The sequence below is a fragment of the Talpa occidentalis genome, unplaced genomic scaffold, assembly GCF_014898055.3.
Source record: "Talpa occidentalis isolate TD23 unplaced genomic scaffold, MPIMG_talOcc4v2.1 talOcc4.14, whole genome shotgun sequence".
In the NCBI taxonomy this organism is placed as follows: domain Eukaryota; kingdom Metazoa; phylum Chordata; class Mammalia; order Eulipotyphla; family Talpidae; genus Talpa; species Talpa occidentalis.
In genome coordinates, this window is record NW_023601433.1 from 22,257,012 (window position 1) to 22,283,484 (window position 26,473).

The window sequence follows — 26,473 nt, forward strand, 5'->3', positions numbered from 1 at the left end:
CCTTGCTACATTGAAGACCTTGGCTCTGGCACTCACCAGCTTGGCCAGGTTATTTTGTATCTCAGTTTTTCATCTTTAAAAGGAGAATAATTATAAGATATATACTTCATAGGAGTTTAAAAAAAGATTGAATGAGACAATACATGTGATACATTTAGAAAATGCCTGGTACATGGGAACTCCTCAATAAATTATAGCTATAATAATAGTTATTATTATTAATTTTGAAAGTAAGAAGATGATATATTTAAACAATAGGTTTTTGTTCTACCATATATGTCAGGTGTGCCTGACTCTAGAAGAAGCTACCTTGAAATGGCCACATGGTCTATCAGAAAAACCTATTACCAATAACATGTTAAGGCTTTCAGTTAAAAAAACATGTGTTGTTATTGTCAGGTGGCCAGAAACAGCGGATTGCAATTGCCCGTGCTCTGCTTAGGGTAAGTCTGAAGCCACTTGGCTGGATTTTTTTGTCATTGTTTGAATTAGAGACCTTATAATAGGTAATTCACTATTTTCCTCCTTCCCCTCCCCCCACCTTTTTTTGAAGAGAAAAGGTAGGGATGGTTGGTAGTTCTGGCTGAAGATGGGATTTGAACCCTTGTCCTTCAGACTCTTCACTCCTTGCTCTTTAACAACTATGCTGAGGATAAAGTCCCTCCCAGTTCTGGGGGAAGATGAGTAGCACATAGTGCATGTTGTCCCAGTTTAACAAGAACTAACTACGTATCAGGAGCCCAGTAATGTGCTGGGGTTGACAGGGGAGAAAAGTTTAACACATGGACCTTCCATAGCATAGTTTCTCCATAACTGGTCAAGTATTGATTAAATCAAAGTATCAGGGCCTCCCCTGGTGGCGCAGTAGTTGAGCACTGGACTGTGAGGCTGCCCGCAGCCTCTGCAGCACTGGTTCGATCCCTGGCCACCGGCAAGGGTCCCACATGGCATGACAGACCTCTCCTGCCAAGCCCGCTGCTCCCCTCAGCACTGTGTTTCGTCATTCTGCCTGCTCTGTTCCCCGCTCTGGCTTTGGTGAATTCTCTCACCCTCCCGCACTTCTGACTGTACCCAGTGCTTGTATAAATAAATAAATAAATCTTTAAAAATAAATAAATAAATAAATAAAAGTATCAAAACAGTACAGCTATGCTTATTTATATAATCTGAAATCAACTAATAAACCCAATAGTACAGACTTGAAATACTTACCCAAAATTCCTGGGAGGAGAGGGAAAAGCCATTTTAGCTGAATGCTATAGTCATTGTGATTTTTAGGAAATCATAGCTTTCCCTTTTGTTATAAAACAACTCTTCAGATTTGTAAGTGATTTTGGAAAAAAAAAGCTTTATTGAAGCATCATTTCCATATAAATTTAGAGTTGTGTAACCATCATATAAACCAAGTTTTGAACATTCCTGGCACACCATATTAAGATCCCTTGTATCCATTTGCAGTCTTTCCCCATTCCTACCTCTAACTTCACATGACCACTCATTTACTTTCTGTCTATCTAGAGTTGCCTTTCTGGGCATTTCAGATGTATGAAATTAGACAAGATACGGTCTTATGCTTTCAGCCTCTCTAATGCTTTTCTGCTTTCTTCATGTTGTAACTTACATCACTGTTTCATTCCTTTCTGTTGCTGAATGGTACTTCTTTGTATGAGTAGACTACAATTTGTTGATCCACTCACTGGTTGATGAGCATTTGGGTTTTTTCTAGTTTGAGACTATTGTGAATATTATTGCTATGAATAGTGTAAAAATTTTGGTGTGGACATATGTTTTCATTTTTTGTGGATCAATTTCTAGGCAAAGCTAAAATTTAATGCATTGTATCTATATATATGAGCTTACTCTTATTTTTGCTCTGTTTATGATATTCCTGACCAAGCTAACTATAAGCAGGACTTTGAGTGTAGACCAGTGTGTAGTGATGATGATTTAAAATCATCTCTAACTCTTATTTTACATGCTTATCAGGCACTTAATAGTTTTTTATTTTTTGTAGCAGCTTTATTGTTATAGGACCACATACTATACAACTTGTCCACTTAAAGTATATAATTCAAGGGTTTTAGTGTATTCAGAGTTGTGCATCCATTCACCATAATTAAAAATCTTTTCATCACCCCAAAAAGAGACTGTATTTTCTTTATCAGTCATGTACACACACCTCACCATTGACTGCAGCCCTAGCTGACCCTAGTTTGCTTTCTGTCTCTATAGACATGCATGTTCTGGACATTCATGTAAACAAAGTCATACAACATGTGACATTTTGTGTCTTAACAGTATCAGCACTTCATTTCTTTTTGAGAGTTTGTATTTTTCTAACAAAAGTACGTTTTCTTTTTAATGTTTTTCCTCCTTCAGAATCCCAAAATTCTTCTCCTAGATGAAGCAACCAGGTGAGGATATCTTAATACTATGTGTAATTGTATTAAGCCAATTTCTTCCTTAATAAGAATTTGTTATTTTGTACTTCAGTGATACAGCCGAAGAGGCCTTCCCCACTTATACTTTAAAGTGACCAAGTTTGGATTGATAATGACAGTTGGGAGGCAGTGGCCAGGCTGAGTCATGAGTTTAGGATTCTAGTTCCAATTCAGATACATTTGGGATGAATCCCTAATTTTTCTCATCAGTAACTATGCAGAATGCTTGTCTGCTTATGTTGCAGTGGTTCAGTGGAAATCAGAGGTCCCAAGATTCCTTTTTACAGTAACATTATAATATAGAATATAGAGAGAGACTGAAGAAGTTGCAATTTCGATCATAGTAAATATTCACTGACAATGATAGGCTACTGTATATGAAACAGAAAATACAGTATACATGACACTGACATCTTTGCTTTCTCAATGGGTTTTCCTGTTTAAGTGCATTGGATGCTGAAAATGAGTACCTTGTACAAGAAGCTCTAGATCGACTAATGGAAGGAAGAACAGTGTTAATTATTGCTCATCGCCTTTCCACCATCAAGAATGCGAATGTGGTAGCTGTTCTTGACCAAGGAAAAATTACTGAATATGGGAAGCATGAAGAACTGCTTTCAAAACCAGATGGGACATACAGAAAATTAATGGGCAAACAAAGTTTTATTTTAGCATAAAGGAGCAATTGCTGGTAAATTGAATGAGACCTTAATGCAAAACAGCATTACAGAAAGAAAAAGATTATATGAAATCCGTAAATCATACTTCAAGTTGTTTGAAATATGCCTATTTTATCCCAAGTGTGTAAAATAATTGTTTTGAGATACTTTCCTCAAGACCTTTTTATTCAGCATTTTAATAATCATGACTTTTTAAATGTCTATACCACTGAAGTTATTTTCAGGTTTTGTACTTTCTTTTTATCTTGGAATATTTTAAGTAATGTAGGATAGCACATCACTTTCTTTTTCCTGCTGTTAAAGATTGAAGGTATTGTCAAATGACAACTTTTAAAAGGGAATTATAAATAAAATGCCTAATTGTTTTAGGCCAGTTTACCAATCTCTGTGTAACTCTCTTGGTGTATTCTACCTACTATAGGTCTAATTTTACTACGTATGTAATAGAAGACACAAATCTAACTATTTTATCCTGATAACCTTATGAAACATACATAGGAGTAGTTAATGTCACAAGGTGAGAAGAGACATTTTATATTCCCTGTCTCCTGTGTCTTCAGAGGTGTGAGAGTTTAGGTATGTTTCTCTGGGATGAGACTGTGTTTGTATGTATGTGGTTTTCAACATTTTGGGCATTTGTGAGTCCAATGAATTTAAAAAAGGAAAGAGTGCCTTTGAATAGAAAAGTTCTATTTTCATCATTTACTTATGTGTTTCTATTAGTATATTGGGAAGGGAAGTGTGAACTGCCATTTGCTATCAAGAAAAATGTGAAACTATATTTAACACATATGTTGTCTGAAGGCATATATTTTGAAAATTTATACATCATAAAATGTATAATTTCCAGTCAAATTTTACAACTTTTTATCAGATATTTAAATACTTTTGGAATTTCATTCAGTGAGGTTAAAATATGAATAAATAACTAATTTTCAACCTTAAACATTTGAAGAAAGTTTAAAAGTTATTGCTAGTCTACAAAATATCAACAAATCTTAAGAACTCTTTATTTTTCTGAAGTAGAATGGTTACTAAGGTTATAGTTTTATTCCTTTTCACCTAGATGTCTCAAAATTCCTAAAGGAGTGCTGATAACCATTGGATTTGTCATATTTCATATCAGTGCTGTTAATTTGCTGTTGCCTCAAGATAAGGTGCTTTTTATAAACAGTAATGATGCCAGAACTTCAGTAATAACCATATTGATGTGATTAAAACTTGATGTTTTTTCTCATGTACTACATATTCATTAATTCCCTGATTATGCTGGAAGAAGAAACCACTATTTTATGATAAACATGGAGTATTATATTTCATTCTATATAAGGGAATTTATTAATGAATAAAGTTCAGTGAAAGAATGAACTGAGTGTTCTTTGAATTAGTAAACACTGTATCTGTGACAATCATTTTAACACAAGTTTCATTTGTATTCTTTATACAGTTTGCTATTATGGTGTGAGTCTCAGAAAGGAAACAAAAGACAATTATAGGGTTGGATCTGAGGGAAATGTCTATGTGCCATAGAAATATTTACAAACATTGAATTTGATCATTATATTTTATTTTCTAATAAAGATGTTCAGTTTTGTCTTTTGGTAACATTTTATATCGTGGATTAAAATTTATAGTGGGGCCTCCCCGGTGGCGCAGCAGGTGAGTGCTGGGTTGTGAAGCTGCCCACGGCCTGTGCGGCGCCGGTTCGATCCCCGGCTGCTCCCTGGCCACCGGAGGAGGGTCCCACATGGCGCGCAGACCTCTCCTGCCGCCCGCTGCTCCCCTCAGCAGTGTACTTCGGTCCTTCTGCCTGCTCTGCTCCCTGCTTTAGCTCTGGTGAATTCTCTCACCCTCCCGCACTTCTGACTGTACCCAGTGCATGTATAAACAAACAAACAAATAAATAAAATATGCCTCTATTAAAAAAAAAAAAAAGAAAATTGAAGCCCCAGCAGGGGCCTCTGCTTTAAAATTTATAGTGAACTTTGTGTCTGTCACTTGTAAAATTTTTACTGCATTCAGTTTCTTACCAATTTTGGCTGTGGAGATTCAACAGCAATGAAAAAGCCATATTATATCTGTTTTGTTTATACTTATAAACCATAACACTTAATCACATAGGTAATCAGTAAATCTATAATGAATGAATGATGATACTTCTTCAGTTCTCATACATCTGGTTCCTGAGGAGTTCTTGCTCAAAAGTGCAGGCAAGTGGTTCTGTTAGGGGGAAAAAGGATACAGTTCCAGCTCCTGCAAACAGCAACTTTTTTTTTTGGCTTTTATTTTTTTTTAAATAATAAATTTTATTTTTATATTCCCCATACAATTGCAACCCCCCATTTTGACCCCAATCCCTCCCCTTCCGCCCCCCACCCCCAAAAAAGTGTCTCGGGTTCATAGTTTTTTGTTGATTTTGATTTTCACTTTCTTATAGTTATTCATTTTCCTGGTCCCTTATTTAAGTTTTCTAGATTCCTGCTATGAGTGAGACCATCCAGTATTTTTCTTTTTCTTTCTGGCTTATTTCGCTGAGCATGATCCCTTCCAGCGCCATCCATGTTGCTGCAAATGGCATGTGTTTATCTTTTTTGAATGCTGAGTAATATTCCATGGTGTATATGTACCACATCTTCTTGATCCAGTCATCTATTTTTGGGCAATTGGGCTGTTTCCAAATTAGCTATTGTAAACAGTGCTGCTATAAACATAGGGGTGCAGGTGTTCTTTGGAATTGATGTTTCTGTGTCCTTTGGGTAAATACCTAGGAGTGGAATTGCTGGATCATATGGAAGCTCTATGTTTAGTAGGTCCAGAAATCTCTACACAGCTCTCCATAGTGGTTGGACCAATTTGCACTCCCACCAGCAGTGCAGGAGAGTTCCTTTTTCTCCACACCCTCGCCAACATTTGTTGTTGCTAGTTTTTTTAATATGTGCCATTCTCACTGGTGTTAGATGGTATCTCATGGTAGTTTTGATTTGCATTTCCCTGATTACAAGTGATATTGAACATTTTTTCATATGCCTGTTGGCCATTTGCATTTCCTCTTCAGAGAAGTTTCTTTTTAGCTCTTCTGCCCATTTTTTGACTGGATTATTTTCTTTGTTGTTGTTGAGTCTCATCAGCTTAGTAGATTTTTGTGATCAGTCCTTTATCATTAGTGTTGTGTGCAAAAATGTTCTCCCAGTTGGTGGGGTTTCTCTTTGTTTTTGTTATAGTCTCTTTTGCTGTGCAGAAGCTCTTTAATTTGATGTAGTCCCAGCTGCAAACAGCAACTTTTAATAGACAAACCACGAAGTAGTCCAGTAAAGCCCAACAACAAATTCATCCCACAAATTCTCTCTCCGATAGGATTATTCTCCAAGTAAGAATGAAACGAGGAAAAATACTGGGCTTTTAGAACTATAAAATTCAAAATCAAGCTGCCAAGTTGAGTTAGAAATCTAGGTGAGAGAAGGAGCAAAGCAACTTGCCTGTATAACCTTGGGGAGATGACTACCCCATGCTACTAATGTGCCAAAGGAATGGCTTTCCCTGGGGGGATGTCAACAACTAAAACCATATGGCAATGGCCCATGTATGGATATGCTAGTATTAACTATTCCCTTATTTCAATAAATATTTAAAGTCTATTGTGTACTATTATGGTATACACAAGGGTAACAGTCATTGTCCTTGCTAGACATGTAATGGGAGGAGCTACATGAGACATCTGTAAACAACTGTTATGACAGGCAAAAATATAAACAACCCACATAAAGGAGGGGGGTGGGCGACAAAGGATGGAGCATACTTAACTGCTGTGGAAGGCTTCATTTCTGAGAAGGCCCAAAGCAGTAAGACTTGATGTATGAAGTGGGTGCTTGTTGTCCAACTAGGAAGAGAGGGCATTCCAGGCAAAGTCATTGGAGGGGGATATGGGATTTTTATTCTTAGACTGCAAGTGGGCAGTGCAAGGGCAGTGATGGAAGTTAAGTAGGGACAGAAAAGCCAACCAGAATTAAATTACAAAGACCTTGCAAAGGAGCTTGGTATATAACCTATGGACAGTGGCCAGCCACTGAAGCATTTACTTCGGGTTCGCTTTAGTTCATTACTTTGGCAGTGTGTGAGGCTAAGTGGAGTAGAACTACAGAGAGCAAGAGAGACCAAAAAAAAAAAAAAAGGCTAAAAGCGGAACTCCATGTGGCGCAGGGGTTAAAGACACAGCGCTATCAAACTGTTGCTAGCCAGGGAGCTACCCACATGTGCAGCAGACCTCTCCTGTCTCCCCGCTGTTCCCCTCAGCAGTGTATTTCAGTAGATTCACCTGTTCTCCCCACTCTGTCTCTGGTGAAGCCTCTCACCCCTTTGCACCCCAGTTCTTGTATGCATAAATAAAATCTTTTTTTTTTTTTAAAAAAAGGGCTAAAAGAGAAAAAAATTAGGGGAAAGTGAATACCCGAGCCAGGACAGAAGCGGAGCAGATATGAGATCTAGAGATACTCAGGGGCTGCAATGTTTACAGGTTTTTCTCCCTTCTCTTCAGGTTGAATAAGGGAACAAACACTTAATTTCCCAAGACGTTCAGAGAAAGAACTGTGCAGAGAGGCTTTGCACTCCACTGCTGAGGGCCAGTCCCACCCATGGGAGTAGGGGCGGGCGCCCGCCTCTGCAGTTTCACTTGCCGGAAGCAGGAACCGCAGCCCCTCGCGCCGAAGCCGCGCGTCAAGCCCCAAGCCCTCTCTGTCTCTCCCAGCCCCGCCTCTTAGGGCCACGCCCAGAAGGGGGAGACGCCGAGCTGACGTCATCACAGCGCGCTTCTTTCTCCCGACCACGCCCCGAGGCGGTGCAAGGCATGATTTCATCACCGTGCGCCTTCCGCCTGTGGAGTGTTCAAGCTCCGAGCGCCGGCAGACCTAGGTCGGGAAACCGAGAGCTCGCTGGTACCGTTTCCTGCCCTAATGTTTCCTAGCGTCTCCTCTCCGCGAACCCCGGGGCCTGGGGCCCGAAGGGGCCCGCTGGGCGCAGTTGGGCCAGGCTCCACGCCCCGGGCCGCAAGCAGGAAAGGTCTATCCCTGGGGTCAGCAATCAACTCCCCGGTGCTCTTCTCGCCGGTCGGGCGGCGGAGCTCGCTGAGCTCGCGGTAAGTGACGGACCGGGTTGGGTCTAATGGGGTGGTGTCTTCAGAAGCCTCCGAAACTGGGCGTGGTAAGAGGGAAGATGCCAGTGTTGGGAGAATAATTCGCCACCCTTGAGAATTCTTTCAACCTCACTTTGATCAATTCATCGAATCTTAGCTTTGCACTTTACATGGAATTACCTCTTGGGTAAAGGTGAGGAACAAACTGATTTGAATCAGTGATTACCTGCTTCCTTCATACTACTCCTGTGATGTAGTATACGTCATCCATGATTCTCTTATCATGTGAAATGACTGTAATAATATCAGACTTAACCAACTCCGTTAGACCAAAGAATCAATATGAAATCACGATTCAGACGTGGAATGTGGGGACGAGGTCCTCCAAACCCGGAAAATAAACATGATATCTTAACACACAAGTCGCCAATAATGCCTGCTGATTGGTAATTAAAGGGCTTCTGGGCTTTGTACCTGAATTAGTAGGGAAAAGGCTTTCCATAAGTAGTGAGGTAAGAGTAGTTTTGTTAGCAAATAAAAATGTGTGCCAGCCGACATCACTGGGAAAAATCAAATTTTGCACTCCCCCTTTAATAAAGAGCTAGAACTTCAGAAGGTAGCATGTTTCTGAGTAGTTTCCTCTGAATTTATCTATCAGAAATGAATTTCCCCCTGCAGGAAAACAGTAATATTGGATCTTGAACTTATAGTTAAACTGTCTATGGAATTTTGCAATACTTTAAAGGAGAACTGATTTTTAAAGAATTCACAGTGTTATTGACTACTGTATTTTGAAAGTGCTCTTCAAAGTGCTAATAATTGTCAAGTGTTTTCTATTCCTTTTGAGAATAAAAGCACAATAAAAAGTCAGAATAAGAATCATACTTTTATGTGTTTTTTAAAGTCTCTGCTTTTTTGGTGACATTAAAAGAAAAATCTTTGTTATACTTTGTTAGGGATCAGAGCTCTCTACCACTCAGTATTTGCATCTCCTTATTTAATACTCCTGATGAGAAATAAATAACCTTTATGCTAGTTTTTACGATTTTTTCCTTGAATGTTAACAATGTTAATTTCTAAGGCATCTGCTTTTCAAGGTCAGGTAACAACGGATATTCATGACTTTAATTCTTGCTACATTGTACAGATCTGGTTGATTTGTGTAATTGTGGAGCTGATGAGAGCTGATGAGAGCTTGAAAATAATCTAACTGAATATTTTAAAGCTTTTTTAACTACAGTGTCTGATAAGTTCTCTCTATATATTTTAAATGTAGATGAGACCCTCAGAATGATCCACAATTTAAAAAATGGATCCAGCCCAACCTTATTGTTTCATAGCTAAGAGAGCAGGGTTATAAAGAGTTTTAAGCAATAAAATGTATATCTAATTACAAGAGTGTAAGAATTTGAAATTGTTTTTCTCAATCCTGTCTTTTTTTTATGAAAGATACATTTAACACTATTTGCATCAATGTTTTTTTCACTGTTTATCCTCATCTTGTTTATTAAAGATCTTTTTATTGTGAAATTATATGCATAAAAATTAGGATAATGAAAAAATTTTAAGTTATCGGTGAAATAATCTGGTTTCTTTCTGTAGAGGAACACCTACACGAATATTTCCATATCATTCCATAACTGATTCTACAAACTATGATGTAAAATCATTTGGATCATCTCTTCCTGTTAAAATCATGGAAGCGCTAACATTGTCTGAAGGTGGGTGTCGTTAACTATTTGACTTTATTAGCAGTTCAAAATGAAGTCTAGATCTAGCATGGAGATTGACGTTTATACTTTCTTTACCTTCACCTAAATGTGGAAAAACAGAAAAACTGTTTCTTCACTGTAATTGAGAACATGATTTCTCCTTGAAATGTTTATATTTAATAAGAGGATTTATTTGTGTTGCTTTATCAAGGTAGAATTATGAATGTTGCTAAATACTATAGAAAGTAAGATTGGGAGACATGGAGAGCCACATGCAAAAAAATAAAGCAAGACCCATATTTAACAATACATGAAAATTCACTCAAAGTGGGTTAAAGGCTTGGACACAAGAACCGAAGCCATAAAGTACTTGAAAGAAAATATAGGGGACACACTACGGGACATCTACCACAAAGATAAATATGGGAACCAACCCCAGCAGCAAGGGAAACCAAAGCAAAAATAAATAAGTGGGACCATATTAAACTTAAGCGCTTTTGTACATCAAAAGAAACCATCACAAAAACAAAAAGGCAACCTACAGAGTGGGAAAGTATATTTCCATACCATACATTTGATAAGGGGTTAATCTCCAAGATTTACAAAGAAAATCCATCAACAGGGGCCTCCCAGGTGGCACAAGGGGTTAAGCACAACACTTCAAAGCTATCTGCAGCCTCTGCAGCACGAGTTCAATCCCTGACTGGCTAGGGAGCTATCCACATGGCGCAGCAGACCTCTCCTGTCTTGCCTGCTGCTCCCCTCAGCAGTATATTTCAGTCAGTCTTCCTGTTCTGTTCCCCACTGTCTCTGGTTAATCCTCTCACTCCTCTGCACCTCTGGCCTGTGCCTCAATTTTTGTATACATAAATAAATCTTTAAAAAAAAATGCATCAACAAAGAAACAAATGACCCAATTAAAAAATGGGCAAAGGTGGGCCTCCCTAGTGGTGCAAGGGGTTAAGACGCAACCTATGAAGCTTCTACAGCCTCTGCAGCACTAATTTGATCCCTGGCCAGGGAGCTACCCACATGGCGCAGCAGACCTCTCCTGACTCTCCCTCTGCTCCCCTCAGCAGTATATTTCAGTCAGTCTGCCTGTTCTGTCTCTGGTGAATCCTCTCACCCCCCACACCTCTGGCCTGTGCCCCAGTTCTTGTATGCATAAATAAAGAAATCTTTTTTAAAAAATGGACAAAGGACCTCAGTAGACACTTCTCTAAAGACATTCAGATGGCCTATACGCATATGTTCAACATCACTTATAAGACAAATGCAGATAAAAACCACACTGAGATACCACCTCACCCCTGTGTGAATGGCCCATATAAAAAAAGAATGGAATTAATAAATATTTGCAAGGTTGCAGTGAAAAAGGAACTCTCATCCACTGTTGGTGGGAATGCAAGCTGGTACTGCCCTCTGTGGAAAATGGTATGGAGATGTCTCAAGACAAAACAAATGGAAATCCTATAGGATCAAGCAATACTGCTTTTAAGTGTTTGTCCAAATAACATGAAAAATTTAACATGAAATGATCTATATACACCTGTGTACATAGCAGGATTACCAAATCTTGGAATCAACCCAAGTGCCCTTCAACAGATGAATGGATAGAGAAACTGCAGAGTATGTATTCATTGGAATATTAAAAGTTGTGAAGAAAGATGAAGTGTTGGTATTTGGCACAAAATGATAGACCTTGAAGGTGATTATGTTGAGTGAAATCAATCAAAAAGTGTAAGATAGATTTTTGGATGGCTTTACTTATCTGTGGAATATAAATAACCCAAAAAACAATTACCTGCAAACAATAGAAGAAATAAAAATTTGAACTCAGCTAAGAAGAAGATAATGGTTACCAGAGGGAATGCAGGGAAGGGTGGAGGAAATGAAGGAAGGAGGCAGATGGGACATGGGGGATTTGGTGGAGGATATAGGAAAAAAAAAATGTTTTACAACAAAATTAAGAAAACATAGGCCTAAAAGTATTCTTCCCTTTAGTATATTTCTAAACGTGGTTATACAAGTTAAATGTCTCTCTAGTTTCGCATCACTAACTCCTGAATTATTTAAAAGGTTTTTTGGTTGTGAATATTTTTTCTGTATGGTAAGTTTTTTTGGTAAAGAATGTGGCAGTACGCTCCTGTGTTTGAGTAAGCTGTACCTTCCTCCTTCAACAATGTTTATCACTATGCTTATGAATAAATGGACAATTTCATGTAAAAAGAGGAAGTAGTAGAACAGGTGGGAAGAAAAATGGAAAAGATATTTAATGTAGAGCTATCTGTTCTGTGGGGTGGTAGTTGTTAAGAATAAAAAAAAGAATGGCAATAAAGAAGATTTTGGTATAAGGAAATTTTAATAGTTTTTCTTATTCATACTTTAAGATTAATTATATACCTCATTGTTTTCTTTAGTTGATGATCAACTGACTGTGCACATAGATGAGGGTGGATGGGCTTGTCTGGTCTGCAAAGAAAAACTCATCATTTGGAAGATTGCTCTGTCACCCATTACTAAGGTAATGACTAATGAGCTAGAAGAAAATTAAGAAGAGTGTTATCACTTGGGCCTTAATTTTAACCCTAAATTTTCAGCGTTGTTGGAGGAGAGTAATCTGAATGTACGTAAGCATTATGGATTTGCATTTTTATTGATATACTGAGCATACATACATATACAATTGTATATTTGGGAAAAAGTTTCACCCCTTTAATAATTTTAAACAAGAGACTTGTTATTTACAGTCAATAAAATTAGAGCTTTGGAAATTTTTAAAGAATGTCTTGCTAAGCCACATAAGATAATGAATGAAGTTTGTTTATTTCTAAGATGTGTTTCATTGAGTCTACTGAATGATGTTTACTAGAATAAGAAAAAATGATATCAATTTTTACCATTGCTAATGTAACTTGCAGTTGTCAGTTTCTCTCACAGGGGTTTTCTGTCTGTTTCCTATCAGGCATACTCTCCTTCACACTCATTCATTACTGACTGGGCCAGTGTTCCATTGGAACTCAGGATGCCTGCTTATCTAAACTCTCCATGTCTGCAGTCTTCTGTACAGCTGCTGCCTCGAAATAAGACTTACTGAGGAGCATGAGTGCAAGAAGAGGAGTTCTGAGGGCATGATGAGTTAGCAAAGGAGCCAGATATTCAGTCAAGTCTAAAATATTTTCTAAACAATTTGGTATAATTATTCTGTAGTCATGCTGACTTTAAATGTTAAATCAGCACTAGACTCAAAAAAATCCCATGGGAAGTTGTGTACTTCTCTTAACAAATAGACTGTAGTCCAGGAAGAGATTAGACTAGTTGATATTCAGGGTCCAATCTAGTGCTTATAAATTTTCCTGATCCCACATCTCTTAAGCTAGTTTGTTTTCACATTGCTGGGAGGCAATTTTATCAAGAAGAAAGAATATTTGTAGAATGATATTTCTAGTGATGAATCAGAATCTAAAATATGCAGAGAAAGGAAATACTGAAGCTAGTTGCATATTCCGAAAATTGGACTTGACATGGCATATTTTTATTTGGGTTTGTTCTGTAGTTATCTGTTTGTAAAGAACTTCAGCTGCCACCTAGTGATTTCCACTGCAGTGCTGACTTGGTGGCTCTCTCTTATTCTGCTGCTGCAGGTGAAGCACATTCTACACAGGTAAGTCACTTAAGTAATTATTGAAATATGTTTCTTAAATAAGAGAGTCTACACTTGGAGGAATTATCTAACCCAGTGCTGAGACATAACTATAAAACTACTGGAATCGGGCCTCCCCTGGTGGTGCAGTGGTTGAGCTCTGGGCTGCGAAGCTGCCCTCAGACTCTGCAGTGCCGGTTCGATCCCCGGCCGCCAGGAGGGTCCCACATGGCAGGACAGATCTCTCCTGCTGCGCCCACTGCTCCCCTCAGCAGTGTATTTCGTCACTCTGCCTGTTCTGTTTCCCACTCTGGCTCTGGTGAATCCTCTGTACATCTGGCCTGTACCCCAGTTCTTGTTTAAAATGAATAAATAAATCTTTAAAAAAAAATTCATAGAATGGCAACAAAAGAAAAATCAATTTTACTGTATTTATGTCCTAGTTTCTTTATATCAGTGTATTAGAATTCCAGTTTCTGGGTCCTTTTACTATCATTTCTGAGTGATATGCTCTTGTTTCAAGGGTGTTGCTGTTATGGTTGCCACCAGAGAAGGATCCATCCGCTATTGGCCAAGCCTTGCTGGTGAAGAGAACTACACACAAACTTTTGTAGACTTGGGAGGTGATAAGACTTACAGTTTCCTAACAGCAGTGCAGGTATAGGATGAATATTCTTTTATATTTATTGGACAACTGTGATTTGGCTTGGAGGTGAAATTTGAAAAGGGTGGGGGTTTGAACAGAATGCATCGCCTGGGAGGGTCAAGAAGAGACAAGGAGGATTTAGGGGCTAAGATTTTGAACAGTAACACAAAGGAAAACCCTTCTTATAGGATTCTGAAATACCAGTCGTAGAAACATTTTACAAGTGATTTAGAAACTCTGAGGCACTATGAAAAAAAGTCTGCTGAAATTTATTCTGCGGAAATAAAATCTGATACTTGATTTGTTGAACTTGTAGTATGGTGAACCTATAATTTAAAAACTACAATTTAAAAAAATGCAACTAAAAAATTGGAGCAAATTTTTCTATGTAGAATTAGTAAGTGAATGGACTGTAAAGATTAAGTGACTGGATAAATAAACTTCTAATAAAATAACACTTTTTAATTTGTTTACATTTATTTTAAGGTATAGTGGTATTTCTCTGTATCTGAATATTTTGTGTTAATTTTATCTTTGTGTTTGATGCACAACCGGACTAATTTTATAATATTTGTTCACAGGGGGGAAGTTTTATTTTGTCCTCATCAGGAAGCCAACTGATTCGACTGACTCCCGAAAACTTAGGAAAGATTCATCAGCATATCCTGCCTCAAGGGCAAGGCATGCTTTCAGGAATTGGTCGGAGGGTTTCTTCTCTTTTGGGAATTTTATCTCCTAGTAGTGATCTCATAGTAAGTTGATAAAATAACCTTGATATACAAGATTGTTTCTTACGAAATCAGTAGGTCAGGAATTTCCAATGAAGTTCCTATTGACTCTTCATGAGTAGTGGTGTACATGAAATAAAGCCTTTGATATTTTAGTAAAGCTTTTCTATAAAGATGATCAAATGAGTTCATACTGAACCCCACCCCACACCTTATAATATTAATGTTCTTAAATCACACAGTTTATAAGTACTTTTTTTAATTAAAACTATTACATAAAAGTGTAGATGTTTTAAGGACTAATTTTGCTTTCTAGATACAACCAAAAGTGTGTTCTCCTCTCCCAAAGAGAAGCTATCTCTGTGGATGACTCAAATCTAAATCTGTCTGCTGGGCTTGCAGAAGTAAAGGGAGGAGGATGGGTACTGACATTTGTGGAGCACCACGCTACTTAGTGCTCCATCTTTGTAATTTGTGTAATTATGATTACACGATTTGGAGAGCGTTCTTCAACTTGCAGATGAGGAATTGGCCTCAATGAGGCTAATGAGAAAACTCCCCAAGGTCGCAGAACTACTCAGTGATAGGTTCATGCCAAGGCTTTCTGGTTTGAAAGCTCATCCTTTTTTACTGTGCTTGTTCCTGTTTATTTCAGGTTGCTAGCATCATGTGCTTCATTGAGTGGTTTTTGAACCTAAAAATTAACATGTCCAAAAACAAATTGCTCATATTCCTTTCTCTCCCTTATTGGCTACACACTAATACACAAAACTCATTTCTCTTTTTATCCTACTTCTTTTACTTTCAGTTTTTTCAGTGACCCAGGCATAAGACCTTGATTTTATTTTAAAGTATCTCCTGCTCCTCTAGCAAGTTATTTAGTAGATTTGACTACCATATTTCATTTCCAGCCCCACCCTCTGCTTCCATTGTTTTGTCCTAATCTTCACTCTTTTAAATAAATTTCCCTGAGCAATTGGTGTAAATTTCCCTAAGCAAAAGCCGCACAGTTTACTCACTATTGGCCCCTTCTATCCCATTAGTGGCCAGAGTCATGGTTACAGGAGAAAGAGAGATAATTAGGATTTTCACTCAAAACAATCATGAATGCCCAACTTAAAAAAAGAAATTGCATACATGCACTAACTACATACAGCTAATATTGTGTTTAAAAACCATTGATATCTCCCTTACTGGATTTACAAACTCACATTCAAAACTCTGCTATATGTCCTTTGAGCCTTATTTTTTGCTTCTCTCTGGTTATAATCTATACTACAGTTTAACAGGATTACTTCTTGTTCTCCGAAAACTAACTTTTCCCACCTCCCTATTATGCTCTTCATGAGCCTTCTGCCTTTCTGCTGCTTCCTGTGGAAATTCTCACTTTTTAGCTCAGAATCACTCCTTCTTGTGAATACTAAAAATTTCACTCAAATAGACATAAAATATATAAAATTTAAATTAAAAAAAGTTCACTAACAAAACTTAATCTATAAACTTGACTTTTTCTCCTCATTGAATAGCTTTCAAGTGTCCTTTGGGATAGAGAGAGATCAAGCTTTTACAGCCTGACAAATTCAAACATCAATAAATGGGAATTAGATGATTCTTCAGAAAAACAAGCACATAGTTGGGATATAAACCGAGCCCTGAAGGAAAATATCACTGATGCTATTTGGGTAAGGAGAATAATGTTTGTGTCTGTAATTCATGTTTATGGTTATATGATGTTTCTGTAGCTTCATTAGAACATAATTCAGTATAATATGTTTTTAGCAATCAGATAAGTAAAAATGTAATATTTAATCTCTAGAAATATTGGGGGCCTCCCCGGTGGCGCAGTGGTTGAGTGCTGGGTTGCGAAGCTGCCCGCGGTGTCCGCGGCGCCGGTTCGATCCCCGGCTGCTCCCCGGCCACCACCGGAGGAGGGTCCCACATGGCGCACAGACCTCTCCTGCCGCCCGCTGCTCCCCTCAGCAGTGTACTTCGGTCCTTCTGCCTGCTCTGCTCCCCGCTCTGGCTCTGGTGAATTCTCTCACCCTCCCGTGCTTCTGACTGTACCCAGTGCATGTATAAACAAAACAAACAAACAAACAAACAAATAAATTAAAAAAAAAAAAAATACCTCTATAAAAAAAAAATAAATAAAATAGAAATAATGGAACTCAATGATTTACTGAATTTTTAACATGTACAATAACTGAGGTACTTTAGTAGGTGCTAGGGATATGAGGGTGAAATGATTCCTATACTCAAGGAGCTTATGTTGCTATTTTAATATAGGGCTCTGAAAGTAACTATGACACTATCAAAGAAGGGGTCAACATTCGCTATTTGGACTTGAAGCAAAACTGGTAAGCAGTTGATTTATCATAAAGAATGTTGGTAGTAATTTGGAAAAATAAATTGATGTCTCTTAAAATCATGAGCCAGTCTTTCTGTTCTGGTGCCTTAAGTGCTAATCTTATACTGACTATCATGCCCTGTTAATTGGCTTTATGTTCCTTGTCTGGTGATACTAGTTCATTTGAGTAGTATGGACAGTTCTCAACCTTCAGCTGTATTTACATGGGTTGTCTGCCCTGGCTAGAAATGCATCTTTTCCACTTTCACAGCTGGAGCTTCTCTTCACTGCTCAGGTAACTTCCCCACTGTCCTCTTTCTCTTAGTAGAGGTACTGGGCACACTTTTCCAGTCTTTCTGTTGCTGAAGGAGCATTAGCTTACAATTGAGCCTGAATGGCATAAAGGAAGGATAGGGTGAGGTTTTGTCTTGGCAGTATAAGTTAGACCTCACAGTGAATTTCCTCAGTGTTCCAAGAGGTGCTGAGGTTCCTAGGTTAGTCTGGTAAGGTTAATGTATCCCTTGTCACCATTTAGCAGTAACACCAAAAGTCATATAGAATGTAACCATTTGTAACAAGATTTCTGTAAGAAAGTTCAAAGGAGTAAGACTTGCATTACATCAAAACACAATTTGCCAGAAGTTAAGGGTGATTTTTATTTTAGAGTAATTTCGTTTAGTGGAACAAATTCTACTTGTTTCTTGGAATGATGTTGCTGTTCTGCTGTATTAATTTTTTTCTCTCAGGCATTGAAACTGTCAGTAGGATCCTTTATTGTTTCAGAAAATTTATGTAAGTTGTCACTAGAGGGTGCATGCCACCCTGTTAATAAAGACAAAAATACTTTTCCTCTGGGCAAAAGTAACTAACTACTCCTTGCAACTACTCTGCTCCATCAGTAGTAGAACAAAACCATCCATAGACATTTCACAATGAAAGCTATAATCCAGTAAAGCTGCACTGACTGAAGCTTGGCAGGAGGACGGCTTTGCCAATCCCTGCACTAGATGATTTATTGATTTTTTTTCTTTATTTTTTAAAAATTACTTTATTATTTTTTTTTTTTGTCAAGGTAACTTTGTTTTGCAGCACTGTAAATGATTTAGGGGTATAGGCTCACACCTCACACCTCTTTAGATTTATATTACTATATCATACCCATCACCATGGTGTGTTTCTACTAATTCAGATTTTTTAGCTATATTTACATATAGTAAAATTTCATCTTACGTGGTGAACTTTTTTTAAAATCGAGTAATGACAGTACAGATTATATAGATTTATCAGGGTTTATTCAGAAGTTGAAGGATATTTGATTGTTTCCAGTTTTAGGCAATAATGAGTAAGGCCACTATAAACATTTGCACAAAGGTTTTTGTGTGAATGTAAATTTTTCTTTCTCTTGGGCAGATATCCAGGAGTGTTGTTGTTAGGTCAAATGTGTGTGCTTAACTTACAAGAAACTGCTGAGCCATTTACCAAAGAGTCTGTAGATGTTACTTTTTCCTTTATTAGTGATGGGCTCCTGATTTTGGCAGCAGCATGGCACCCAGCAGACAGTCCATGTCTCACCTATTATTCTCTGATAACAGTAGAAGATAATGGCCACCAAATGTCAGATGCCGTAACTGTAGAAGTCACTCAGTACAATCCACCTTTTCAGGTAAGATTTCTTTCTTTTTTTTTCAGGTAAAATTTTCTACCTGTAAGTTAAATTACAAAGTGCCCATCACACTGAGATTTTTTTCCCCTAAACACTGAAGAGTCAAATTCTTTAAGAAATAAATCTTCAGGACTTGGAAGTATGTTAAAATTGCTAGTTTGTGAACATCACATTTTACTTGCCATCTCAGACTTGTTCCTTTGCTCAACCTTAGCTAAAGGAATCAGTAGAATCAACTGACAGCAAGCAAGATCTCTAATTTTAAACTTCTTAAAAGCAATTAAACGTATCATTTAGTAACTGATATTCAGGAAGAAAAGCTTGATTAGCTCTAAATTCATTTCATTTAAACTAATGTTTAGTTCTGTTAAGCCCTTATTATTTGATTTTTAATTTATGTTTATTGAGGTAAGGTTGATTTGTAACAGTGTGTATATTTTAGGGGTATGGGTTCACATGTATACGGATGTATGTAATCACAGCACATCTACCACCAAACCCTCAATAATTTCTTGTTCTTAATATAACTTATTTAACTGAATACTATAAGGAAATCTTTGTTTTTTTGCTTCAAACAAAAATAAACCTTATGTGTTCTGATTATGTAGGAAAAACATGCTCAGTGCTAGAAATGATTAGACAATGCAAAAGGATATGAAGTAAACAAATTTTGAGGATTAAAAAAAAATCCCCATAGGACCCCACTTGCAATGTTTCATTTATAAAATTATTTCTTTAATTGCAAATAGTATATTGTTTTTAGCATTTGCTAATTTTATCATTTCATTGGGTCTTATTTCTATTTCTGCTTCTGATATTATTAATATATATGAACAAATTAACTAATTTTTCTTGTGCTTGATAACTTTGCATTCATGTAAGAACCAAAATATTTATTGGGGATCTTTTATAAAGAATTTGCTGACTTTAAAATAAAACGTTAATTCCTTTATTTTCTTTTTCACATTTGTTATAGATGTCTTGTTAAAGTCGTCACCATGGAAGTGTTTCTAAAATTTTGCTAGTTATCTGAACTCAGCAAATGATTTACTTAATGGATGTTTATAAACTGATTCTGTCATTTTTAACACTTTATGAGTTAGTGTTGCGCAAAAATGTGTATTGTAAAATCATGCAAACAAATGCAGTTGTTTTAATTCTCATTAAATGTAATCTTTAATTTTCAGTCTGAAGAATTGATTATGTGTCGGTTGATGGTGCCCAATTTTTCAAACCAGACTGCCTATCTGTATACTGAAAATGCTGTCTATGTGTGCTCCACAGGAACTGGAAAATTTTCTCTTCCTCAGGAGAAAATTGTCTTTAATACACAAGGTACAGTAGCAGTTGTAGAAAGCATGATTTGTGAGCTCACTTGTCATTCATAGAAGTTTTGTTCTCTTTCCATAAATGTTGGTTCACTGTGTTCCTGAGCTCTTCAGTACCACACCTCCAGGAGCTGAGATCACAGCCCTACTGAAAAACCAAAGGGTAGTAGAATTACCAAACTATTATATTTATGGGCAAAAAATAGTATTTTTTTTTCCTCAGAAGAGGCCAAGAAGGAGAGTACTGACTTTAAGAGAATTGCTTATTTCTAGTTAGTAAGAGTGGATGTTCTCTAAATAAGTTTGTGTAGATCCTTGCATAAGAAGCATCCCAGGTGCTGGACTTGTAAGGGGCCTGGAGTGGGGGTGGTAGATATGCTAGCCAGCCAGGAATGAAAACAAGCTAAGCAGATAATCTGGTCTTGATATGTAGATGGAATCTAGATTTTCTACTCCTAGCACAAGAGCCTTGAAGAATTTATTTATTTATTTATTCATTCATTCATTTTGAGATTATTTATTTATTTATACAAGCACTGGGTACAGTCAGAAGCGCGGGAGGGCGAGAGAATTATCAGAGTCAGAGCGGAGAGCAGAGCAGGCAGACTGGCGAAGTACACTGCTGAGGGGAGCAGTGGGTGGCAGGAGAGGTCTGCTTTGCGCCATGTGGACCCTCGCCTGGCGGCCGGGGATCGAACTGTCACTGCAGAGGCTGCGGGCAGCTTCGCAACCCAGCGCTCAACCGCTGCGCCACCAGGGAGGCCCCAGGAAGAATTTATTAAGCAAGCTTAGACTCCCACCCTGACATCCTCCTCCCAACCCCCACTCCAGTCTCATTGGACTACTGAATAAGTAAAGACAACTGGGCAAGAGGATTCCATTGTATTGAAAAAGCTTTTATTCTGATTTCTGCTGAATGAATGATTTTCTCTTTTGGCATCTAGGAAATATTGCTCTGACAAAGCTAGTTTTTTATACTAAAGCTGAAGGACACAGAGCCTGCTATTTGAAATAGCAATAGGTTCTTTTTTTTTTTTTTTAAAGATTGATTGATTGATTGATTGATTGATTTATACAAGCACTGGGTACAGTCAGAAGCACGGGAGGGTGAGAGAATTCACCAGAGCCAGAGCGGGGAGCAGAGCAGGCAGAAGGACCAAAGTACACTGCTGAGGGGAGCAGCGGGCGGCAGGAGAGATCTGCGCGCCATGCGGGACCCTCCTCCGGTGGCCGGGGAGCAGCCGGGGATCGAACCGGCGCCGCAGAGGCTGCGGGCAGCTTCGCAACCCAGTGCTCAACCGCTGCGCCACCGGGAGGCCCAGCAATAGGTTCTTAACATTTGATAAGGAATTAAAAAGCTGAGCTCAAAGTAGGAGTAACATAAAGGAAAAAAATGTTCTTAGCTTATCAATATGATTTTCTGCTTAGGATGGTAAGGTTTAGAAAGCATTTTAAGATTATGTATATTTAATTGTGTATTTTTTATCTTTTAGGAGATAGTATTTTAGGAGCTGGTTCCTGTGGTGGTGTTCCTATTCTTTTTTCTAGAAACAGTGGATTGGTATCTGTTACTTCAAGGGAAAATGTGTCCATATTAGCAGAAGACCTTGAAGATTCACTTGCATCTTCAGTTGCTGGACCAGGCAATGAGGTAACATGGTTCTATAACATTCTAAAAGTTGGGTTAGAGTATTTCCTACATGTTTTTGAAATAAAGACAGTCTTAAAAGAGTTGTGATGAAAATACTTGAATTATGTAAAAGCAAAACTATAAAAAGCTGTGTTGGTTATGATGAAATCTCTAAATAATTTTATGACACAAGGGGGCTAAACATATGTATGTATACTGCTTATATAGATAACCTTTCTATACGACTTTGGCCATTTGGTGCCTTTTATCTAAACCATTTGGTATATGGAGTATTGTAAACAGCTTGTGTGTCTGCGTTGTTGCTGTCATAGGTGGGTCCAGTTTTAGTAAAATGAAGAATATCCTGATACCTTCACCTGTAAATCATAGTTTGTTGTTTTATAGAGTATGGTTTTTGAGACTTCTACAAAGAATGAAATGATAGCCCAGGAAGATAAAACCAAATTGCTAAAAGCTGCTTTTCTGCAATATTGCAGGTATGACAAGTTTTTTAAATTTGTATCTTACTTATGTATGAGGACACATTTTACTGACATGTGCTACTTGTAGACTGGTAGGAACAAGTTGAAATGATGCCACCAAGGAGAAAATGTTTTTCTGAGCTTTAGCACTTTACAAATTGTTATTCTGAACTTGCAGTCACAGGAGGGTTCCAGCTAGACAAAGGAAGAAAACATGATGTAACTGCGTCCTGTTAAAAAGGTGACCATAAGACCGCTTGCAAGCATCTTTTATGTATAATGTTACAGCAGATAAGTTTCGTGCAAAAATTTTATTGGTGTAATAAAGGAATTAATTAGACTTGGCCTAATGGGTTTTGATGTGGACAGAATCACTGCAGGACTTAGTAGCTTATTTAATGTACCCATGAGTCTGGCTATTAGGAATTGGGCTCGGGTCATCATTTTACTGATCCTGTCTGGATTCACTCCTGGTCTGTACTCAACTGTCATCTCTCCCTTGCTCACATTTGGGGGGTTTAGGCTGTTACATTCTTATCCTCTTCACCTGGCCTCTGCTCACGCAGCAGGCTACCCTGCCTTGTTTAGATATCACAGAGTTCCAGAAGTGGCAAGAGAGTAAGCCTCACTGCACAGTGCTCTAAGTCTCCGCTTGGGTCACCTTTACTAATATCCCAGAGCAAGTTACAGTGGTGAGCCCACATGAGAGGATGCTCACAGGAAGTGTGTGTTCTCCGGAAGTGTGTATATATACAGGGAGGGGAAGAACTGGATGCAGTCTGTCACACTCGCTGACCTGGTACTTGGGTTTTGAAGCAAATTTAGTCATTTTGGTTTGTCCTAGACATATATATTCTGCAGATAATATATTCTGGTACTTTTTTTTTTTTTTTTTAAAGATTTATTTATTTACTTACTTACTTACTTACTTATTTATTTATACAAGCACTGGGTACAGTCAGAGGTGCGGGAGGGTGAGAGAATTCACCAGAGCCAGAGTGGAGAGTAGAACAGGCAGAGTGACAAAGTACACTGCTGAGGGGAGCAGCAGGCGGCAGGAGAGGTCTGCACGCCATGTGGGACCCTTGCCCGGCAGCCGGGGATCGAACCAGTGCTGCAGAGGCTGCGGGCAGCTTTGCAACCCAGCGCTCAACCGCTGCGCCACCAGGGAGGTCCCTATTCTGGTACATTCTTAATAAACTCCCAGGAAACTTGTGATCCAACCCTTGCCTCACCCTGTGTGAGACTGTACAAATTGCTTAACATTTCTAGTATTCTGTTTTTTCCTTTTAGAGGTGTTGTGGGGGCTCACTGTTGGGGTGCTTTAAGGATCATTAGTTTCAATCTAGCAGATATTTGTTTTGAAGAAATATGCAGAGTTCATGATCCTATGATCTCGCTCATAGTGGTATCTGATGCAGAGTGCTCACATTTGTGGAAGGGACAGTGGTTAGACTCCATAATGACAGTTTTAACACGCTGTGCCATCATGATGGTCTATAGAGCGTTGGTTTGCCTTCAGAAGAGGGCACCATTATTTGAGTTTTTTGGTTCTGTTTTTGAATAGTATTCTTTTATTTATTTTTTAAAGATTTATTTATTTATGCATACAAGAGCTGGGGTACAGGCCAGAGATGCAGGGGGGTGAAAGGATTCACCAGAGACAGAAAGGGGAACAGAACAGGCAGACTGACTGAAGTACACTGCTGAGGGGAGCAGCAGGCAAGACAAGAGAGGTCTGCTTTGCCAAGTGGGTTAGCTCCCTGGCCGGCCAGTGATTGAACTCGTGCTGCTGTGAATTGCTTCATAGTGCAGTGCTTAACCCCTTGCGCCGCCAGGGAGGCCCCTAAATAGTATTCTTTTAATGTTATTCTGTTGCGTGATGTTTAATCTTACTCCCAAGATCTGGATTAAAATCCTTTTTTAGCTTGCACATGTTTATTTTTTAATTACCAGTTCTTCAGATTTGTGGCATCTCAAGATTTAAATGAGAATGGAACAAGTCATCATAGTCATTGTATTAGTTTCTGTGGTTGCTATAACAAATTACCACAAACAGGGTGGCTTAAAATAGAAATTTATTTTTTCCTGGATTTTGACATCAGAAATCTGAACTAAAGTATCATAGGCCGTGCTCCCTATGAAGGCTCCAGGGTAGAATCATATTTTCTCTCTCTTTTCTTTTGAATGTCAATGTTTCCTCCTTCCCTTGAGACATACTCTTCAGTTATTCCTCTCCTGTATTCAGCATATGATTGTTGAATCAGTGTCTCCCTTTTAATTAAATTTATTAAAACTAATTCACTTTGGGCTAAAAATAGACTTTAATTTCACCATTAACTTTTTCATGATGAGTTTTGAAAATATTTTGCCTCCTTTGATATTTTTATTTTCCAATTGTATTTCAGAAAAGACTTAGGTCATGCTCAAATGATGGTTGATGAGCTCTTTTCCTCTCACTCTGATTTGGATTCCGATTGTGAATTAGATAAAGCTATAACCCAAATCAGTGTGGACCTGGTGGATGACTACCCAGCTTCTGATCCACGATGGGCTGAGTCTGTCCCTGAAGGTAAGAACATCTAGTTTTAATAGTGTGAGTGATCTGTTTTTAAGAATATTCTGTTTCTTTTATTAAAGGGTCTCTCAAAGCATAAATTTTAGTTTTTGAAACAATTTAATGTTCAGTATTCTTTAAAGGATTGTAATTTTTTTATAGTACATTTTGAAAGGAGCTCAGCACAGGTTTACATAATAGCATAGAATACAGGGAAATGGAGCAAATTCTTCTTGTTTTATCCAAAGCGTATTAATTAGTCCTACTTTAGCTTTATTAGCATTTTATTTCTAAAAGGAAATTAGTTGGCATGGGTGGGTATTTGGCACTTATTAGCCACCAAATTAAATGATTATTGTGGCATAATCACTCTATGTGGTAATATATTCCCGCTAGGAGTGGCAGTATGCCGATCTCAATATGTAGAAGTGGGCATGTCATATTTGCCTCTTATTTTCCTGCCTGTCCCGAGTGACTGTCCCTCTTACCATTACTTCCACAGCAGCCATCAGGGGCGCTCTGGGGGTTCCCAAGTACCAGGGAACTTTCTCAAGCATTCATTTCTAATTCCCTACTTGCAAGTTTACTAAGCCTCATTAGAGATTTAGGAAGAAAACATTAATGCTTACCTTCTTTGATTGTTTTTTTTTGCATTGTCAAGCTTATGATATATGACTAAACTAATAATGGCATTTTGTGTTTTTAAAAAAATACGGTATTAAGCACCCCAAATTTTTCTCTAAATTTCTTAGACTCTTCGATTTATATTTTCAGATTGAAACCAACTAATTACACACATTTGAGTCTCTCTCTTGTCTAACCTCAGATAGCAAACCCATGTATAAGGGGGGTTACTATAGTTTTTTCTTAATTTTGAGTTTTAATTGCAGTAACTACTGCAAAACTAATAAGCTGCTTGTTTTGTGACTATGTTTCAACAGAAGCACCTGGGTTCAGCAACACATCACTGATCATTCTTCACCAACTAGAAGACAAGATGAAAGCCCATTCTTTTCTTATGGACTTTATTCACCAAGTAAGCGTGCCAGCTGTGGCAAGAGGGTGGCTATACTAGACCTTTTGTGTGATCTGCAGGGCAGTGGGAGCTCCTTTTTCTCTTACTTTGAGGTGTTTTGTGGGTGGGGCATAATTAGTGTTTTCCGTTTTCTTTTGTGAATTAAACGTAAATAATTCCAGGCTATAAATACCTGTTACTCCAAATGTAAAAACTGCATTGAGAAAAGATAAAAAGAAAAATAGTGTACTTTAGCAGAAATGTTTCAGCTTTTTTTGTATCATCCTGTGACATCCTGCTTTTCATTCGGATTTCTTTTGTGCTTTTATATAAAATTTCATGAGCTTTTCATGAGTTGATTTTACATTGCTGGAAGTATAGTATAGATGTTAAACTGATGACAAACTTATAAATGGATTTTTTTTTTTAAGTAAATGGATTTTTAGTTTTGGAGGCTTCTGAGCACTTGAAATGTG

General features: G+C 38.0%; 2 protein-coding genes across 2 annotated transcripts in view; both read left to right on the forward strand.

Moving 5' to 3' along the window:
• The window catches only part of ABCB10 (ATP binding cassette subfamily B member 10), a 31,762-nt gene extending 27,049 nt beyond the window's left edge, over nucleotides 1-4,713 (forward strand). The window contains exons 11-13 of the mRNA XM_037511414.2: nucleotides 400-443; nucleotides 2,380-2,414; nucleotides 2,887-4,713. Of these exons, the coding sequence (XP_037367311.1) occupies nucleotides 400-443; nucleotides 2,380-2,414; nucleotides 2,887-3,118 (311 nt within the window). The 3' untranslated portion in view covers nucleotides 3,119-4,713. The remainder of the gene's footprint in view (nucleotides 1-399; nucleotides 444-2,379; nucleotides 2,415-2,886) is intronic.
• A 3,220-nt stretch (nucleotides 4,714-7,933) lies between these two features.
• The window catches only part of NUP133 (nucleoporin 133), a 39,498-nt gene continuing 20,958 nt past the window's right edge, over nucleotides 7,934-26,473 (forward strand). The window contains exons 1-14 of the mRNA XM_037510192.2: nucleotides 7,934-8,249; nucleotides 9,849-9,967; nucleotides 12,379-12,482; nucleotides 13,515-13,622; nucleotides 14,125-14,259; nucleotides 14,829-14,999; nucleotides 16,502-16,657; nucleotides 17,262-17,332; nucleotides 18,838-18,985; nucleotides 20,173-20,320; nucleotides 21,807-21,964; nucleotides 22,349-22,440; nucleotides 24,834-24,997; nucleotides 25,924-26,018. Of these exons, the coding sequence (XP_037366089.1) occupies nucleotides 8,068-8,249; nucleotides 9,849-9,967; nucleotides 12,379-12,482; nucleotides 13,515-13,622; nucleotides 14,125-14,259; nucleotides 14,829-14,999; nucleotides 16,502-16,657; nucleotides 17,262-17,332; nucleotides 18,838-18,985; nucleotides 20,173-20,320; nucleotides 21,807-21,964; nucleotides 22,349-22,440; nucleotides 24,834-24,997; nucleotides 25,924-26,018 (1,851 nt within the window). The 5' untranslated portion in view covers nucleotides 7,934-8,067. The remainder of the gene's footprint in view (nucleotides 8,250-9,848; nucleotides 9,968-12,378; nucleotides 12,483-13,514; nucleotides 13,623-14,124; nucleotides 14,260-14,828; nucleotides 15,000-16,501; nucleotides 16,658-17,261; nucleotides 17,333-18,837; nucleotides 18,986-20,172; nucleotides 20,321-21,806; nucleotides 21,965-22,348; nucleotides 22,441-24,833; nucleotides 24,998-25,923; nucleotides 26,019-26,473) is intronic.